This window comes from Myotis daubentonii, chromosome 6 (assembly GCF_963259705.1).
Source record: "Myotis daubentonii chromosome 6, mMyoDau2.1, whole genome shotgun sequence".
Classification (NCBI taxonomy): Eukaryota; Metazoa; Chordata; class Mammalia; order Chiroptera; family Vespertilionidae; genus Myotis; species Myotis daubentonii.
In genome coordinates this window covers 84950829-84970481 of record NC_081845.1, presented here as the reverse complement: position 1 = coordinate 84970481, position 19653 = coordinate 84950829, and the positions used below count along the sequence as shown (strand labels likewise).

The 19653-nt window shown below is 48.6% G+C and overlaps 1 protein-coding gene across 1 annotated transcript in view; it reads left to right on the top strand.

Annotated features, from left to right (window-relative positions):
- The first annotated feature begins 794 nt into the window (after positions 1-794).
- SPATS1 (spermatogenesis associated serine rich 1) overlaps positions 795-19653 on the top strand; it is a 45729-nt gene continuing 26870 nt past the window's right edge. The window contains 1 exon segment of the mRNA XM_059702250.1: positions 795-852. Coding sequence (XP_059558233.1) covers positions 795-852 — 58 coding nt within the window.

The window sequence follows — 19653 nt, the reverse complement described above, 5'->3', positions numbered from 1 at the left end:
GTGTTATCATAGTATGTAATTAAAAAAAAACCTGAACACGCAAGAAGAGTTAGTTTTGATAAGAGTAAATGGTGAAAATACTTGTAATAAAACACCCTAAACAAATACAGAGTCTAGTTGATGATAGGCATGTTTAGGGGTGAAGTGTTCTGGTGTTGGCAACTTACTTTGAAATGCATCAGAAACAGAATGGATTGATAGGTGGTAAGGCAAATACAGGAAAATTTTAACAATTATAGAATCTAGGTGGTGGATATATGAGTGTTTACTAATAATTATTCCAACTTTTTTTATGTTAGGAGTTTTCATAATACATATTTCTCGGGGGATTTTCTTTGTTTTGGAGAATTTTTGCCCCTGACCAAGACTCCTTTAGGGAACATGGGACCTGAAGGGCTGAGAGGACCCCGTTAGCAATTCAGAGGCCTCAGGGGAAACTGACTAGGACCAACCGACCTAGAACTAGGATCCTGGAGTGGATGTGCATCTGGGTGGAGGGGGAAGAGTAAAAGGATCAAGGGGACCAGTGATGGGGAGTGGAAAGAGGGAGGACAATTAGAATCCACCTGTGAACGTTTGTGTGGGATGGACCATCTCCAGGCAGGAGATTACATAAATTACTAGTTTTGCTGTTGTTTTAGGCACGTTAGACTCTTTAGAGCCAAGGTAGCATTGTGACCTAGGAAAGGTCAGCTGGCCATGTGAGCAGTATCTCCACATGGCATGTTAGTACCAGGGTTCAGGGTTTGGTTCTCAGGATTGCAGGTCTAGAAACTAAAACATCGGAGTGCCCCATGTGTACCCAGGCCATGCCAGCCCACTTCACGGGAAATGACTACGCAGTCCAGAATGGTGAGCCATGGAAGTACCGAGTGGGTCAGATGTGTGGGCCCGAGGGTCGTTGCCATACCTCTCCTGTGGGCATGAGAAACAAATGTTTTCAGAAGCCTCCTTGGGGAGAAGAGCAACATAACAAGAGGAGTGAGTGGGGGGATGGTTGACATCATTGACTTTGGGTGGCCAATCACATGCCTGCAGATCTGATTGGAAGATTCATCTTGGCTGGACGTAGCGCACTGTCCCCTGGCCAGGGCTGGAGGCACTCACAGTTCTGACCTGTGGTCTCCTTTCTAGACTCCATGCTTCTGTTAACAGATTGTACTCTTCATACGACAGTGAATTAGGTTGTAACATTTAAGTCAGTTATCCTGTAGGTATTTTCCACGAGTGAACACCACACCTTTGCATACGGGAGTCAGGTACATAGAATAACCGGTGGCTGGGGAGTGGGAGGTGCTAAGAAAGTGGAAGAGGTGATGGTAGCGATAGATAGCTAGTCGAGTACCCAGACTATTTGTCAGCCCCTTTTCAGAGTTTCTGGTCTCTATGGGCTCTGTTTGGACTATAATCCCGAGTCTCTCATGCCTTCCGTTTACTTTCCCAGCGGGTACGTGGAACCATTTTTGACGCCGGAGAGTGGGTTTTTTCTGTAGACTCAATTTTGACAATGCATCTTGGTCGGAGCTAAAGCAAGCCTGCACTTGTCACTAATGTTGGGTCCGCTGGGGTTTCCTCTCATCATCTCAGCGGCAGTCCCTAGCCGAGCAGTCTTTTCCACATTGGCAGATAGAACATTGTAAAACATCATTACCCTGGCTAACCAACGTATTGTAGGCGTTTGTCAAAACTCATGTCAAAACATTGCATGGTGTGTAATTAAAAAAAACTTGAACCAATATTCAGTCTAGTTAATGATACGCATGCTGAACTATTTAGAGATAAAGTGTTCTGCTATTTGTAACTTACTGTGAAATGCATCAGAAATAGGATGAATTTAGAGGCACTCATTTTAGACAGTGAGGGAAACTTGTTGGGCGCGTTTTCACAGAGCACCATCACTTATTCACTGACTTTTAAAAAGTATTATTATTATTAAATATATTTTATTGATTTTTTTTTTTTTTTGCAGAGAGGAAGGGAGAGGGATAGAGAGTCAGAAACATTGATGAGAGAGAAACATCAATCAGCTGCCTCCTGCACACCCTCCACTGGGGATGTGCCCACAACCGAGGTACATGCCCTTGACCGGAATCGAACCTGGGACCCTTCAGTCCGCAGGCCGATGTTCTATCCACTGAGCCAAACTGGTTAGGGCTATTATTATTGTCTTTTAACTTCAGAGGTGCATGTGTATTATAAAAAAGCCAAAGAGTGAGCCACTTCACTTAAGTGTGGTGTGCATGACCGGGGTGTGTCATGTGGGAAAGCACTTTCTAGTCGGGGGGCCGGAGATGCTGTGGTGCTGGGAGGGGCGGGAGGGGGAGGTAAGATGTGCAAAGAGCGTGCCCCTGAGCCCCGCCCTGTAACTCAGCAGCCATGCTTCTTGGTGGAGGTGTGTGAGCAGCTTTCCAAGGGGCTGCACAGGGACGAGTCTGTTCTCTCATCAGAGCTGACCGAGGCTGAGGGTCCTGTGTAGTATTTTTTCTTCCTTGGGAGAATCTGGAATAAAGAAGTTCTGTATGTGACGCTATGGAAAGATCTCCAAAAGTGAAAAGAAGCACATGCAGAGTGGTGTGAGGACGTGTGCACCAAGAGGTGGAGAAAGAACGTGTACTCGCATTTGCTTATATAGCTTCGGAAGGGCGAAGGGCCCCCCAGCAATGACAGTGGATTCTATTGGGATTGGGTGGAGGTGAGGCCTGGCCCGAGGGGGGGATGCGGTGGGAGGGAGGCTTTTGCTGGACACTTTTTATCATTCTTGATTTTGCAACCCCTGTAAATAAATTTCCTGTTCATAATGGAATAAATGAAACATACAAAGAGAGAATATACAATGACATGGAACAATGCTCTCTCCAGTTCCTTGGAAGAAGTAAAAATGGGGGATTTTAAGGCTGTGGACTCCCTGGTTAATGACAGTTTCAGCTATGAAGATCAGCACTGCGCGCTGAGAAACAGAGACTCTGTGTCCGAGTGCGTGTCGTGCACGAGGCGCTGATGAAGGGCAGGCGTGTGGCTCTGCCGCCAGCGGTCATTGTTTCGATACTGGTTTTATTTCTCTTTGTTTTTTATTTCGTTTGTTTATTCTATGGGTAAGCTTATCACCACATCTTCCTCCTTTCAGGATTTGGGGATGCAGAAGAGCGTTGTTTTCTAGAACATTCTACAAAGCAGGCGTCATGTGATGGGAATCAGATTAGCTCCCTCACCAGAGTGTCTGCCTTCCCTGCGGCTCCTTCCTTCTTGCTGTTTGAGCTCTTAGGGCTGGAGACGGTCTCGCTGGCTTTGATCTGGAGGCCCATGAGGAGAAGCCCTCCTGCAATCAGCATCTAATCAATTAGAACACAGACTTCCATTAGCCCCTCTTAAAACGGGCCTCTGTCTGTCTGTAAGGATATCTGGAGAATGGAAAAGTAAACACAGAATTAGGAATCCTAACATTAATGCAATTTTCATGCGTTATCAGCTTACTCTGTGGTTTTTGAGATGCTATTAAAAATGCATGCAGGATGTGAGTGAGATAAAACATATCCAAATTCAAGTTGATTCCAATTTACAGTGGCTCCAGTTCTCTGGCCCTCTGGCTTCCATCTGGAACACAGCCCAGAGCGGGGGAGTGAGCAGTGAAAAGCTCAACAAGCGCAGTTCAGAGGAGGGTCTCTCCCACCCTCGGGGCCTGTGGAATCAGTCACTGGTTTCAGATGAATAATAACAGTTCTCCCTTACTGGGCACTTACCGTGCACCAGCCAGCATGCGTTATATGTAGTCATTTATTTAATCCTTACAACAACATAGTGAGTTAAGTTACTGTTATAATTCTCATTTTACAGATGAAGAAACAAAGAGGTCAAGGGACTCGCATAAGGTCACACCGACAGGGGTGGGAGAGCGGTAATTTCACCCAGAGCCTATCTTATTAACCATCTCTTCTTTCACCCCATTTGATTGTGTGTGTGTGTGTGTGTGTGTGTGTGTGTGTGTAACACATAAATCTAAAAGGCTTGGCTATTTGATTTTCTGACTAAGCAGAAGCGAGCATAATCATATCATCAAGAGACTGACTGGCAGCCTAGTGGTGATGGAGGAGGCGGAGGACCTGTAAGTTCAAGCAGTCTGGGTCCTTGCCAGGAGCCAGTGTTGCACATTTCGGGTGTCCTTTTAGGAACCACCCAAACAGCTTCGTACCAGGAAACAGATGTATAAAGATGGCTGTGGCAGACGCTAGGAGCTAACCCCAGTGTTCAGTTCCCCCATCTCTCTTAGTAATAGAGCCGCCAACCTTTCCATGGACCGCGACTGCTGAGTCTCTTGCTGCTGGGGGGCCATGTGGCTAAGCTTAGGCCTCCGGACTAGCAGCGCACGTGAGATGTGCCAGGTTGGACAAGCTCTGCCCTGCTGCCTTTTCCTCTCCACGGGCTTGGATGTGGTCTTGGGAGTCAGGGGGTGAGCAGGGAAATACCCAAGGATAACAGCAAAGGATGAAAAGGGCTCAGGCCCTTGGCCCTGTGGAGTCACCATGGGCATCCTGGATTATTCGTTTCTGCACTGTTACCTGAGAGAGAAACAAACTCCCTTGTTTAAGCCATTTTATTTTATTTGTTTTTATTTTTTTAAATAATTCTTTATCATTGAAAGTATTTTATATGTCCCCCTATTACCCCATTGGCCCCCTCCAGGTCCCCTCCCCCCCCAGGCCTTCAGCACTCTATTGTCTGTGTCCATGGGTTATGCATATATGCATACCAGGTCTTCGGTGCATTACCTCCCACCCACCCACCCTCCGAGATTCTGCACTCTTACTTTTTTATTTTTATTTATTTATTTTTTTTATTGCTTAAAGTATTACAAAGGGTATTACATATGTATCCATTTTATCCCCCCGCCCTAGACAGTCCCCTAGCCTCCCCTATCACCCAGTGTCTTATGTCCATTGGTTATGCTTATATGCATGCATACAAGTCCTTTAGTTGATCACTCTTACTTTTTTATAAAAAATATATTTGTATCGATTTCAGAGAAGAAGAGAGAGGGAGAGAGAGAGAAAAACATCAGTGATGAGAGAGAATCATCAATTGGCTGCTTCCTACATGCCCCACACTGGGGATCCAGCTTGCACCCCGGGCTTGTGCCCCAACCGGGAATCCAACTGCGAACTCCCGGTTCATAGGTTGACGCTCAACCACTGAGCCACGCCGGGCTATTTAAGCCATTTTAAATTCCCCTTAGAGCAGCCGACTCACAGCCGATGAATGGACACAGGACATCAAGGAAAGGGTATATTATGTTTGCTGTATTTTGTTAACAAGTCAAGGATATATTCAAAGCATGTTAGAAAGGGTTCCGTGGCAAGCTCTGAGGCCGAATAGGAGCAATTTTAATTATTTGGAACTTTCTAAATGCTGGTAGAACAAGGTTGGTGTTATAAGGAGAAGAGGGAAATTCAATTCCGTTCCACAGGTATTTATGGAATGGCTGCTATGTGCCAGGCAAGGCTGATGGAGTCCATGAGCAGGGCCACACAGATGGACATGTCGATATGAAAGGTCAACACTCATGGGCACCAGACCCAGCCCCAGCTTGGGCATCAGGGGAGGCTCTGTGGAGGGACATCCAGGTCGAGTCCTAAGGCTGAGGAGAAGCTTTGCTGGCCGGCGTTCTAGCTCTCGGTGGTGCTGAGTTTTCCTTAAAGAGAGGAGGACTTGTGTCCTGCGGAAGCTGGAGCTGAAAAGCCCTCAGAGGCTTCTGTGTCTTGAGAAATGTGTCCCATGAAACTAACATCTCAAGTTCCCCCTTTCCTTCTTGTCACAAGCTCCTCCCACCCATGGGACAGGGCGACCAGTGTGCCCTCTTGGTTGTGGGTGAGCAGATATTATCTAGGAATATCATCCAGGAGTCAAAAGGGACTTCAGCTAATAGTGTCTTTTTTTTATAGTTCAGTTTTTCTTTTTTAACATATTTTTTATTTATTTCAAAGAGAAAGGGACGGAGATAGAAACATCAATGGTGAGAGAGAATCATTGATCGGCTGCCTCCTGCATGCCCCACACTGGGGATCGTGCCCTCAACCTGGGCAAGTACTCTGGCCGGGAATGGAACCGTGACCTCCTGGTTCATAAGTCAACACTCAACCACTGAGCCACACCATCTGGGCTTCTTTTTTTTTCAATGACAGTTTACATTTGGTATTAGTTTCAGATGTACAGCATAGTGGTGAGACAATCATATGCCAGTACTTCACCCCCTGATATTTCCAGAATAGTTACTACAATATTATTGACTGTATTTCCTGTGTTGTGCTTAGCTAATAGTATTATTTCTTTCACCTTTTGTAGTGGTAAAAGCTGAAGCAGTAGCTAGGAGCTCGGGGATTAAATAAAACAGTGCTCAGTAGCAGAGTTGGCCCCCACTCCCCCTCGTCCCCAGTGACAGGCTGCATGATAACGGGCAAGTTACTTAACTCTGGTTGTCAGCTCTGGATGATGGCCTGAGCAGGGGGTTGTGGGGATGATAAATCGAAGGTATTAGATGGCACTTGGTGGACTGAGGAAGTCAGTAATTAATTGCTTTGAAAAGTCTTGCAGAAATATTGATGCCTGGAAGACGCTTGACATTGTCTTTCCCCAGACAGTATTAACTCGGGAAAAGAGTTCAGACTATGGCGGTTGGGGTAGCTGGTGAGTTGCAGTTGTATATTTTTATACATATTTTTATTTGACTTTTAACAAAGATTCATCACATTTGTCTTTCATGCAAAATTTTGTGACCAGATTAAAAAAAGATACTAAAAATGGAATTAATAAAATACCCAAACAAAAGCCAATGAAATTTCAATGATAAGCAAGAAGGTTTCTATTTAGCCTGAATGAGTTACCATTGTCCTCTTTGATTTAATAGATAAATATATTGAGCAGTAACTATTTGGAACACTGTACTAGTTATTTGCGTTTTAATATTTTCTTGCAAAAAAAAAAAAGGATAAAATTGCTTCCTGATTTTCTTAGGCGAGAGCATGAAATCCACAACCTAGTCTGGCAAGCCCTGTGTCCTGCGCCCTGCCTCTGCCCGCTTTATTCTCCAGCTCCTTGCCCAGTTTAATTCTCATCACAGCACTGTTTCTGTCTCATTTGCACATTTACTTCTCTGCCATTTTAAAACTTGTCATTCGCCCTGGCTGGTTTGGCTCAGTGGATAGAACCCTATGGACTGAAGGGTCCCGGGTTCGATTCTGGTCAAGGTTGTGGGCTCGATCCCCAGTAGGGGGTCTGTAGGAGGCAGCCGATCAATGATTCTCTCTCATCATTGATGTTTCTATCTCTCTCTCTCTCTTCCCCTTCCTCTCTAAAATCAATTAAAATATATATTTTTAAAAACATGTCATTGAAAGGTGCACTTAGGTGACTGCTGGAAGGGTTTTGGTGGTCAGGGACTTAAAATTTTTATTGTAAAAGATACATAACCTAATATTTACCATTTTATTCATTTTAAGTGTACAGTTCGTTGGCACTAAGTACAGTTACACTGCTGTGCAACCATCACCACCATCCATCTCCAGAACTTTCCCATCACCCCAAAACAAAACCTACCCATAAACTCCCCGTTCCTCCCTCCCCCAGCCCCTGGCAGTCATCATTCTGCTTTCCGTCTCTATGATTTTGACTACGCCAGGGACTTTTGATATGAAGTGGGCTGGCCCTGGCCCTGAGGCAACATGTGTCTTCCATTTCTTTTTATTTGGCTTAAATGCATTAGTGTCCGACTGTGTGGTGACAGTCCCCAGCCAGCACTGGTGCCTTGCAGACGTTCTTATGGATTTCTCTCTCATTTCCTGTCATGGCCACGAGAAACCGCTTAGCAGCTCAGGTTTCAGTGTCAGACCACTGTCTGCAGTGTGGGTAAAAGGCGCGGCCAAGCTCACAGTGAAGCTCCCTGGCCCACCCCGGGAATAAGAGGATCCTTCCCCTGCAGTGGTTTCAGTTTCGTGCTCATTGGTGGATGGCCGCCATCCCAGGGTAAATTGAAACATGTTGGAAGGACGCTGCTTCCAACAAGGATGATTTCCAATGCTGCTTCTTCCTCTGCTCTGAAAGACTTGCTTCCTAAACACGAAGGTTTCATACCCAAGAGTGTTTAGAAGGAAAATGTGTTAAGTGTGTAGGTCTGCCCCTTTCCTGCCCTGACCCCTTCCCTAAGCTGGAATCTGCTTAGCTGAGCTGGGAACATCTGGAACTCGGTTTTTAAAAAATATATAGATATTTTATTTATTTTTTTACAGAGAGGAAGGGAGAGGAATAGAGAGTCAGAAACATCAATGAGAGAGAAACATAAATGAGAGAGAAACATCCATCAGCTGCCTCCTGCACACCCCCTACTGGGGATGTGCCCACAACCAAGGTATGAGCCCTTGACCAGAATCGAACCTGGGACCCTTCAGTCCGCAGGCCGACGCTCTATCCACTGAGCCAAACCGGTTAGGCCCTAACTGTTAGGACCACCTGGAACTCTTCAAGGTCTGTTTCATCTGGGAGAAAGGCACATCTGGTTACTGTGTTTCTGGAAAATGAAAAGGCAGAATAGAAATGTGAAAAGATTGCAGCATATTGGAAGAACACGTCCGTGCCTTATTGCAGAGCGGGAGAACCATGGGGACATGATTGGAGGAAGTGGCAGTCCTGCCGCCGAGGTCTTAATCTCTCCAAAGCCCCACAGAGTGAACAAGTAAGCAAAGGGTCAGAAACGTTGACCACGTGTTTATCGTAGGAGTTGGAGAAGACTGGAGAGGGGGTTGTTTTCCCTCCACTTTAAAGTAATCAGTACCAATTGCCTCCTACACCCGGGGTGTTTTGGAGGAACTGCTGAGGATGGATGAAATTCATTGGATTAAATTCTTGTTCTCAGCTTATCACACCCTCCCTGTGTTAGAACTGTACACCCACACTGTGCCACGTGACTTTGAATTATCTCCCACTGGTGTGGATGGAGTCTATGTCCTCACTTTACTGATTCTGGGTTTTCCCACGTGACTGTTTTGGCCAACAGAATGTGGGTATAAGTGATGGTATGCCAGTTCACTCGCCCCTCTGGTGCTTATGCCACACAACATGAGCAGAATGCATTGGGGAGCTGCTGACCCCAGGAGCATGAGACACGTCTCAGGGAACAAACTTGAATCTATGTTGCACCCTTAAGCCAGGCTGACCTGCAGTAGATTGATGAGAGCTGACCTCCAGACCCATGAGAAATTAAAATATATGCTTATTGTAGACCACTGAGTTTTAGGGAAATTTGTTACAGAGCATTACTATAGCAATCGCTGACTAATGCAAAGACCAAAATGCAGAAGCAGAGAGTGAAAGGGTAAGTGAAGTAGATGGATCATGTAGGATTGAGGAAGGAAGCTATGGTGGGGTCTGAGCATAGAGAAAGTAGGGAAGGGCTTGAAGAAGACGACGAGGGGGAGATGAGTGGAGAGGAATACTGCAGTTGCATTCAGATGCTGGATGGACAGTGGTAGGAGAGCAACACACACACATACCCTTCCTCTGTGCCTCTGGTGAGCACTGGGCCTTCCTGGTGTCTTTGTTCAGTGTCGCCATTGTCTAGGACGGGGGTGGGGAACCTTTTTTCTGCCAAGGGCCATTTGGATATTTATAACATCATTCATGGGCCATACAAAATTATCAACTCAAAAATCAGCCTGCTATGTTTGATCACACATTTAATTAGCTCACTCCTAATGCCTTGGCCAGGCCTGATCAAATGATTTCACGGTCCTTATACAGCGTGCGGGCTGCACATTCCCCACCCCTGGTCTAGGAGGTAGAAACTTGATTCCTGCGGGGGGCGGTCTAGACTTTTAGTTTTGGGCTTATCTAGGCGTATATCTTTGGAGCAACAATAAAAAGATGGAGCATGTGAGATCGAAGGACAGAACTCTGTGAATGGGTACTGGCAACACTAGCCACTCACCGGCTGCTCCCTAACTTAAACAAGTTCTTAGCACAGGGAACCAGCCCTCCACAGCGCGGACACATGCTGTGAGCTGGGCTCTGTGAGGTCTTGTGACCTTGGAGCAGTTACTTAATCTCTCCAGATGAGATTTGGAGATGATGGAAATAACAGTACCCACCCCATAGCCTTGCCATGAGGAACTGAGCGTGAGATCCTGGCACAGAGTAAAGCCCTCCATACATTAATGTCAGTAACTGTGCTGCCACTTTGTAATAAGAATTGGTATCTGATGTTCAGAGAGAAATTGATATGTCTTGTTTTTTTTTCTGAGCCTGGATACCTAATGAAGGCAGGAGTCCCACCAAACGGAGTGGAACACCTGACCAAGGCCTGGACTCGCGTTGGTGACACTGAGCAGAAGCAGTCTCCACCGTCGGTTACCTTCTTCCTCAGCCCGCATCAGCCACCCTGCCGGCTTCTGTTTTTTCTCTTCCTCAGGAAGTCTGTGTGTTCTTAGGCTTGTGTGTGGGGAAAGGTGGTGGTGGACCTGAAGGAGCAGGGCTCAGTAGGACAGCCCGTCTTACCCCAGCTTGGCTGTGGCACTGCAGCGGTCTAATCGGCTCTGCCACCACAGTCTAGGCGACTCCTCTGTCACACTCATGGTTTGTAAAATGGATCAGGTGACCTTTGTCATGGCTTCAGCTGGGGTACTTTTAGGCAGACTGGTCTGTGAACCCTAAATTGCATTTATTTCTGAACCTGCTGTATACATTATTTTTATTGATTTCAGAGAGGAAGGGGCGGCGGGGGGGGGGGGGGGAGAGAGAAAGAGAGAAATGTCAATGATGAGAGAGAATCATTGATCAGCTACCTCCTGCTTGCTCCACACTGGGGATTGAGCCTGCAACCCGGGCATATGCAAGAATTGACCAGGAATTGAACCGTGACCTCCTGGTTCATAGGTTGATGCTCAACCACTGAGCCATGCCGGCTGGGCCTGTATACATTTTATACATTTGCTCCAGTTCTATCTTGTACACTTCTCAGGGGAGAATTTCCAGACCAATGGGCTCCCTGCCCAGCCTTTTGCCATTTTTCTTAGAGGGTTTCTTTTTTTGTTTGTTTGGTTTGAGAAAGATAAAGGAGAGGGAGAGGGAAAAGGAGAGGGAGAGGGAAAGGGAGGGAGGGAGGGAGAGAGAGAGAGAGAGAGAGAGAGAGAGAGAGAGATCAGTTGCCTCCTTTATGCACCCCAACCAGGAATTGAACTGGCTACTTTTCCATGCACAGGACAATGCTCAACCCACTGAGCCACACTGGCCAGGGCCGTTTTTTCTTAGAGTTTGTGTGGAGGAGCCCGTCGGCCCAGGAGGCAGTCCTCCTTATTTGCTTCCTAAAGCCAGCCTTTCTGGAGGCTCTTTGTCCTGGTTCTGGTTCAAACACCTGAGTGAGGATGCAAGGGGACTTAGCAGCCCTCCTCTCAGAGCGTGTGGTGGGCAGGGCCAGGTGGATGACCCAGCCCCTCCCCAAAGACCAACTCTTCAACAGCCTACAAGAAAGAACATTGCTTTTATTGTTTTCTCTCCTTGCCCATTCCCCAAGAGAACAGGCCAAATACTGTTCACTTCTCTTGCATCAGATTTGAGTTTGTTCTTCATGATGAGATGAATCAGTCATAGAAGGAAATGCTCTTAACGAAAGCACACACTTATTGGCTTCTTACCCTCTGCCTTTCATTCTAAGTGCTTTATACGTATTTACTCATTAATCTGCTCAGTCACCTTGGAAGGTGATAATGTCATCTTCCTTTGCAGACGAGGAAACTGGGTCTCACAGAGCCTCACTTGCCCAGGGTGTACAGCTGGTAAGTGGAAGTGGCAAGATCTACACCTAAGGAGTCTGGCTCAGAAGCCTGCACTGGTACTCACTATGTCACAATGCTCATCTTCGCAGTACTGGCTGGCTTGAAGGTCACCAACATTTATTTACTTTTTTCCTGGAAAAGTAAGAAATAGTCAGCAATGTTCAGAGATTTGGCAGACTTTTAATAGGCCCGAGGAAGAATCTGGCCCCCACTGGTATGTTCTACTTAGAATATGGATTACTTAATGCCTCTTTGTCCTCAGCGTTGAGCCCCAGGTACCGATTCCAGGAAACGGGAAAAGTGTATTCTATTTCCTATTATTATGCCAACATCTCAAGTTGGCTGAAACCAAGTTAACCATTTCCAGTCACCCCTCTTTCCTCTTTAGCTCACACGGGAACTAATGTACAGTGAGGCCTATCCCCCCCCTCCCCCCCGATGCCCTCGGGCTACAAGTGTCTTTGCCTCCTCCCTTTGGTTGGCTTCTCATATCCAGTGAGTCCCTTCTGGCCTGGCCCTCCTCCCCAGGCGGTGGCTTTCCCGTCTCATCAGACTAATCCACCTAGAGCACTAGGGCTCCGGCAGGAAAGACATGATCTTCTCAAGCTTGGTAGTTGCAACATGTAATAAACGTGTCGGTGAAAACAGCACCAAGTGTTAGACCGGTGGGGTCAGATCAGACCTTGGTTCAGCAGCCTCAGTACTTGAGTGCTGGCTAGGAAAGAATTCAGAGCCAAGACTCAAACTAAAGTTTATTTATTTCAAAATATATTTTTATTGATTTCAGAGAGAAAGGGAGAGAGAGAGAGAGAGAGAGAGAGAGAGAGAGACAGAAACATCAATGATGAGAGAGAATCATTGATTGGCTGCCTTCTGCATGCCCCCTACTGGGGATCAAGCCTGCAACCCGGGCATGTGCCCTTGACTGGAATCGAATCCGGGATCCTTTAGTCCACAGGCCGACACACTATCCGCTGAGCCAAACCGGCTAGGGTGAGAAAGTTTATTTAGAAAGTCACAGGGGTAGAAGCGATCCATAGAAGAAATGGGCTTGGGAAACACATTATAGAGGCAAAGGAGAGGGCCCTTGTTGCTTAGGAAGGAGGAGGGTAATGGTAATGCGTGTGCGTGTGTGTGTGTGTGTGTGTGTGGGGGGGGGGGCTGAGGGGGAGGGGGAAGGCTCTGGTACCGGGTAGGAGCCCAGGCTCTGAATCTAGAGAGACTCCGTTTAAACTCTGACTTTTCCAGTTACTAACCAGACTAGTACTTCACCCCTCTGAGCCTCTTTTGTCGCTTGCACGAGGGTGATTCTTACTGCCCTTTACTATTGTAGGATTAAATGAGATAATGAGTGTGAAGAGACTGGCATAGCATAGGTACTCAGTGGGAAGAGACTGAGTTTTACTCCCCTTAGGATCCCTGCCCCTGGCACCGTGCCTTGCACATAGGAGGTGCTGGGAACTTGCCTGCCCTGAACTGGTGGTGAGGACCTTTGAGGATTTGGGAGCTGGTGATGTGAGCAAGCTCTGTGGTACTAGTTGCTAATGCTTCCTCTCCAGATCTCTGCAAGACCCCCTCTGCCTGCCGCTGAAGGTTTTCAAAGGCGATCCTGAGTCACTAAGCCCCTCAACACCCATTTTCCCAGCGCCCTCTTTGTATGAATCCCTGTGATGCTTCAGTAGAATCTCCTGCCACAATTTCCTTCCCATGTCTTGGCTTACACTGCCCTCTGGTGTGTGCTTAAGGGACAAGCAGGTTAAATGAGGGTTTGTGGTGACTTTCTTGACATTGAGGAAGAGGCTCCCCTATAGCGGCTGTCTGTCTGCAGTACTGTTGAGGGGAGAGGAATGTTTAAGACCCCCCCTCCCCAATTTAGCTTGCAACTCCTATGGTTTGCCAAACACAAGGCCTTGTCCCTCACCACTCAGCCATCAAATAAGACTGTCCTCCCAGTCTCAAGTTTCTCTATGGCAGGCAATTTGTGTCTGGCCAAGACCCAAAAGGAACAGGGTGGTTTGATGTCATTCCCCATCTGCTGTCTGTTTTTCTCGGCTCCCTGGGCACCTAATTCTTAGAGCTGCCCCAGCTGCTTTCAAGGGTCTGGGGTAGCAGAAGACATCAGAGCTGACCCTCCCTGTCCCAAGCCTGCAACAGCCTGCCTGTCCGCCTGCTTCCACCACCTTGCCTCCTGTGGGATTGCCTTCTCAGAGGTGAGGTCAGTGGAGGTGAAGTGGGGTCCCACAGGCAGAGGGGGTCAATGGGTGCTTAAGTCCAACACACCTTCTGCTCACCTTGCCATGAAGCCTGTCACAACCATGTGCCTTTTACCAGTAGGCTGAATCACGAAATTGCCTGTGTGCAACCATTTTTGGCCTACAAAATCAGCAATTTTAAATGGCTCAGCGTAATACTTAGGCACATCAACCCGGTGTGTGCTAGTGTAACCGGACAACCAATGGGTCTGGGCTGCCTGTCGCTACTTGAGCCAATTAAGCAGAGACGGGATTGAATCATATATGTTTATTCCAATAATGGCGGCAGTATGGGAGAGCAGTAGGTCATCCATAAAAGTCTGCTCTACCCCTCTCTATAAGCCAGCTGCTTATATTGGCTAGAAGGGCAATGATTATGTGGGAAAGAAAGAATTACAGGCATGGGGAAGTAGGCAAGCTATAATGATTACAGGCAATAGGGCTGGGGGTTGCAACGTGCAGGCGCCTCCAGGACTACATTGTTTCAGCCCTGGGGTTGTAAATCTTTCCATAATGGTAGGCAGTTCTCGGAAAAGAGGATGGACTGCATTCCGATGTTAGCTCCCATGTCCCAGGGTGTACAGCTCTCGGCCTGGTTAGAATGTGCTTTCTCTAACCAGAACAGAACTGTCATGGTTAACAGAGCATGATTCATATTTCTTATGATTATAGCTGGTCCCCACTATCCTGTTTCTGCCCCGGACACTAGTAGTGGCCCTGGAGTCCAAAGTTCCATGTCCGGATCTCAGACTGTTGAGCTGCAAGGAGGGCCCTAAGGCCCCAGAGAAGGCCTGGTTGACCTCAGGGGCCCCAGACCCCCTGTTCCTGGGCGGGTTCCACGGTGACCTCCAGGCCAGGCTTGGTCGGGGTGCACAACAGAGGGAGGAGCTGCCATCGCTGAGCCACGTGGAAAGGAATCGTGGAGAAGGAAGGCCTTCTCGTCAGGTGAAGCTCACCCTCCCCGAGACCCACAGGGTTTCAGGAGGGGAGGAGGCTTTGGGCTTCTGGACACACCCAGCCCCTCCCACCTTCATCTCTGACGCCCAACCCAGCGAGCGGCCCAGCACGAGGTCCGAGGTCCTCACGTGGCTCCAGTCCCCGCCAAGCCGCCCGCGGCTGCCCAGCAGGCCTGGAGCAGGAGGCCTCTGACACTTGCCTAAGGGCTGAAGGCAAAGTGGCCCAGGAGGTTTTAAAGCTGCAGAGCCACGGGGAGGTTTATGAGTCGCAGTTCACAGGACTCGCAGAGCTTTTCCACTCAGGGATTCGCCCACCGGCCTGAAACCCCCGGACTAACAGATAGGCCTTGGTGTCTTGGAACCTGGTGATGCAGGCTAGGGACCTGGTCTCTTTCCTCCCAGGAGGATGCAAACCGGAGAGGGAGTATCTCAGTTCAGGCCATTTTAGCATCCGCCCACCCATCTACCCACCCACCCACCCACCCACCCACCCATTAATTTATTCATTCATTAAACAAATGGTTATTGAGTGCTTATATGTGCCAGGCACTGTGCTGAGTACTTGGTGTAAAACAGTGAACAAAACAGACATAAATCTCTGCCCTCCTGGCATTGCAGCATCTTGGATCATGCCATTAATAACAGCGCTGTTGCCCAGCTAAGATTCCTATTACAAAACTTACCACTTCTACCATGGGATAAGATCATTAAACAGACAAAATGTGTTCCTTTCTTAAAATTTAATGAGATGATGTCCTGAATATAATCTATATATGTAAAAGCCCAGCAACCGGAATGGCGGAACGACCGGAATGACCAGAACGACTGGTGGCACTGCTGCAGCTGACCAGCCTGATCCAGGCCCTGATTGGCCTCCTCTGCCCCCTGATCCAGCCTGGCCCCCAATCGGTCCCCAACACCCTGATCGGGGGCGGGGCTGGCTGGCCAACCACCCATGGCAGCCTGGCCCGATGGGCCCCCATCGGAGTGAGCCCGCTGGACCCCACCTGTACACAAATTTGTGCACTGGGCCTCTAGTGTTAAATAAAAAAGCATGAGAAGAAATTGTATCTGTAGTTTAGTTCCAATTATGTTAATATTTATATGCCCAGACAAAGGACAGGTGGGCAAGATCCCCTAAATGTTAGTAGTGGTGTGGCGGACTGTATTTCCTAAGATGGCCATAACAAGGTCCCCCATACCCTAGGCCAGTGGTCGGCAAACTGTGGCTCTCGAGCCACATGTGGCTTTTTGGCCCCTTGAGTGTGGCCATGAGGTTTCAATCGCACTGTACGTGCTCACCCGCACGTGGTATTTTGTGGAAGAGCCACACTCAAGGGGCTGCAGTTTGCCAACCACTGCCCTAGGCTCTTCATACAATGTGACCCTGATTCTCCCACTGAGACGTGTGGTCAAGTTTTCTCCCTGCATCCGTGACAATGCAGCTTCTGCCTGGTCCTCCTGGGATGCTCCTGTTTGGAATGCCGGACGCTGTGAGACAGCACATGCAAAAGCCATGTGTAGGTGATTTGGCAACAGCCCCAGCTGCGGTTCCAGCTGATGGCCAACGCAAGTCACCAGCCTGAATGAGGAAACTCAAACCACGTTCTGACTGCAACCACGTGAGAGGCCCAAGCACGAATTGCTTAGCTTACCAACTCCCAGGGTCAGGAGGTCAAATTGATAGCTTGGGGGTGATTTTTTATACAGCAACAGATATCCAGAAAAAGTGGCTTATCCAGACTGTGGGACTATGGTCTTAACATCACCCTTCCTTCCTTCCTTCCTTCCTTCCTTCCTTCCTTCCTTCCTTCCTTCCTTCCTTCCTTCCTTCCTTCCTCTTTCTTCCTTTCTTTCTTGTTAATCCTCACTGGGGGATATTTTCCCCACTGATATTTTAGAGAGAGTGGAAAGGGCCAAGGAGGAGAGAGACAGAGAGAAACATTGATGTGAGAGAGACACATCCATTGATTGCTTCCCACAGCAACCCGGGAAAGAACCTGAAACAAAGATATGTGCCCTTGACCAGGAATCAAACCCAAGACTCTCCAGTGGGTGGGCCGACGCTCTAACCCCTGAGCCACGCCGGCCAGGGCTTAACACTGCTTTTCTATGTTTTCCAAGATTACTACAACGACCACTTATTTGTAAAAAAATTGTTATTAAAAATAAAAACACGGTATCAGTTTTTTCACTGCACCTAGGGAGAAATAAGGTCTGAATTTGAGGGACTTAAACTAGACTTGGAGAAAAGCTTTCCATGCAAGACTGATTAGATGCTGGGAAGGATTAGTGAGATAAATTCAAGTTGGTATGCTGGAAAGAGCGGTAGAGCCCTGATCGGTTTGGCTCAGTGGATAGAGCATCAGCCTGCGGACTGAAGGGTCCCAGGTTTGATTCCGGTCAAGGGTATGTACCTTGGTTGCGGGCACATCCCTGGGGGGGGGGGGGGGGCGGGGGTGGTGGTGCAGGAGATCAGCTGATCGATGTTTCTCTCTTGTCCGTGTTTCTAACTCTCTAGCCCTCTCCCTTCCTCTCCGTAAAAATAGATCAATAAAATATATTAAAGAAAGAAAGAGCGGTAGATTTGGAGTGAGGAAACTTGGAAATGAAGCTGTTGTCTGGGTGACCTTGAGCAAGCCCTTGCTCAAATTCTGCTTTCTATTTTGAAAAATGCAGCTGGCTGCCCACGGACGATAACATTCACCAGGGCGCCTGGCCCAGAGAAGGCGCTTTGGAAGGGGTAGGCGATTCTGGCTAATCAACGCCAGTTATAAGCGGGCATCTGCAAGCTTGTGAAGGGCTCATCCTTCATTGCCACAGAGGCTACAGTTCCAATGAAATGGCCCGGAGAAGAGCCACAACTTTTTTTTTTTTTAAGTCCAGTGGCCCTGGAGCCCCGCCATGGCTGGAGCCTCTGGTTCTTCCCATTTCAGAGGACCAGCACATGACGAGGACCACTGAGCCCTGAGAGGTAGAGGGAGGAGGGCCGGGAAGCCCCGTAGTGCACACCCGCGCTGCCGCGCGCTGCTGGGGGTGGGGGGTGGGGTAGTGGTGGGGGGTAGGGGTGTCTAGGCAACCCCGGAACGCGCCTCCTTGAAGGTGCAGGCGGTGGCCTTGTCCCCTCCAGCCTTTGGCTCTCGGTTCCTCGGTTCCTCGCTAGGCGTCCGGCAGTTCGGCCGCCAGTTGGTGAGTTGATCTCACTGCATCTTCCCTGCGTAGAGCCCGGGGTGGCGGGTGGGGGGTGGGGGTAGAGGTGGGGGTGGGGGACATCCAAACCGAGGAACACCAGGGACGCTCTAATTAAGAGGCCAGCCCTGCCCTCTTGACTTTCAATGGCTCGCTGAGTTTGTTTGTTTTGATGGCTACCTTTCTTACAAAGGTATTTTCTTTGTCTCCTGGTTGCTTGCTTGCTCATTCATTCATTCACTCATTCATTCTTTTTGTTTGTTTGTTTTTCAGAGAGGAAGGGAGAGGGAGAGAGAAATAGAAACATCAGTTATGAGAGAGAATTCTAGATCGGTTGCCTCCTGCACACCCTCTACTGGGGATCAGCCCACAAACCAGCGGGGAATCAAGCCCTGACCTCCTGGTTCATAGGTCCATGCTCAACCACTGAGCCACACCCAGCCTGGCTCCCGGTTGCTTTAAATATTTAAAATCAACAGGTGCATAGATGAGTCCATATAGGGGAAACCGCTCACGGGGCTGTCATCTCCCCTCCAGCTCCACAGCGACCTACAGGGAGAAGGTTCAAAAGGAAGGAGACTTCGGCATGACCCCGGTGGAGAGGGGACACAGTTGAGTTTAGAAAATGGGGAGGACCGTGTGTGGATTTGATCGTCATATCCAAGTATATTAAAGCCAGGAGGCACCATTTCACGTTTTAAAGGAGGCTAGTTTGGGGGCATAGAAACCCCCGCCTACTTGTATAGTAGCTTATGTCTTTACTAGAGGCCTGGGGCATGAAATTCGTGCACGAAGGGGTGGTCCCCTCAACCCAGCCTGCACCCTCTCCAATCCGGGACCCCTCAGGGGATGTCTGACTGCCGGTTTAGGCCTGATCCCGGGGATCAGGCCTAAACCGGCAGTCAGACATCCCTCTCACAATCCTGGACTGCTGGCTTCGAATTGCTCACCTTCCTGCCTGCCTGGTTGCCCCTAACTGCCCTGCCCCCCTGCTGGCCTGATGGCCCCTAACTGCCCCCCCTGCCGGCCTGGTTGCCCCTCACGGTCCCCCCCCCCCCCCCCCCCCGCCGGCCTGGTGGCCCCACGCAGCCTGCTGTTCAGTCGTTTAGTCGTCCCTCCCTACACCCCCTGCCAGCCTGGTCATAGGCAGCCATCTTGTGAGGGTACGAGGGTTAATTTGCATATCATCTCTATTATATAGGATTAGCCCAACATCTGTAAGGCAGAGAACCGCATCAAAGCAGAGTCTCATCAATGACCTCTCTGGACCTCATAGCCCCTGGAGTTTATTACAAATGAGTAAAGGGTGCCAGGGATTGGCCTGCCCGGTGCTTCAGTCAATAAATGGTGAAGCTGGGATTTGACACGAGTCTTCTGGTCTCCAAAGTCCACAGTCCTCTTGGCTCAATTATTAGCAGATCCGTGGCGGTGGTTTTTTTTTTTTTT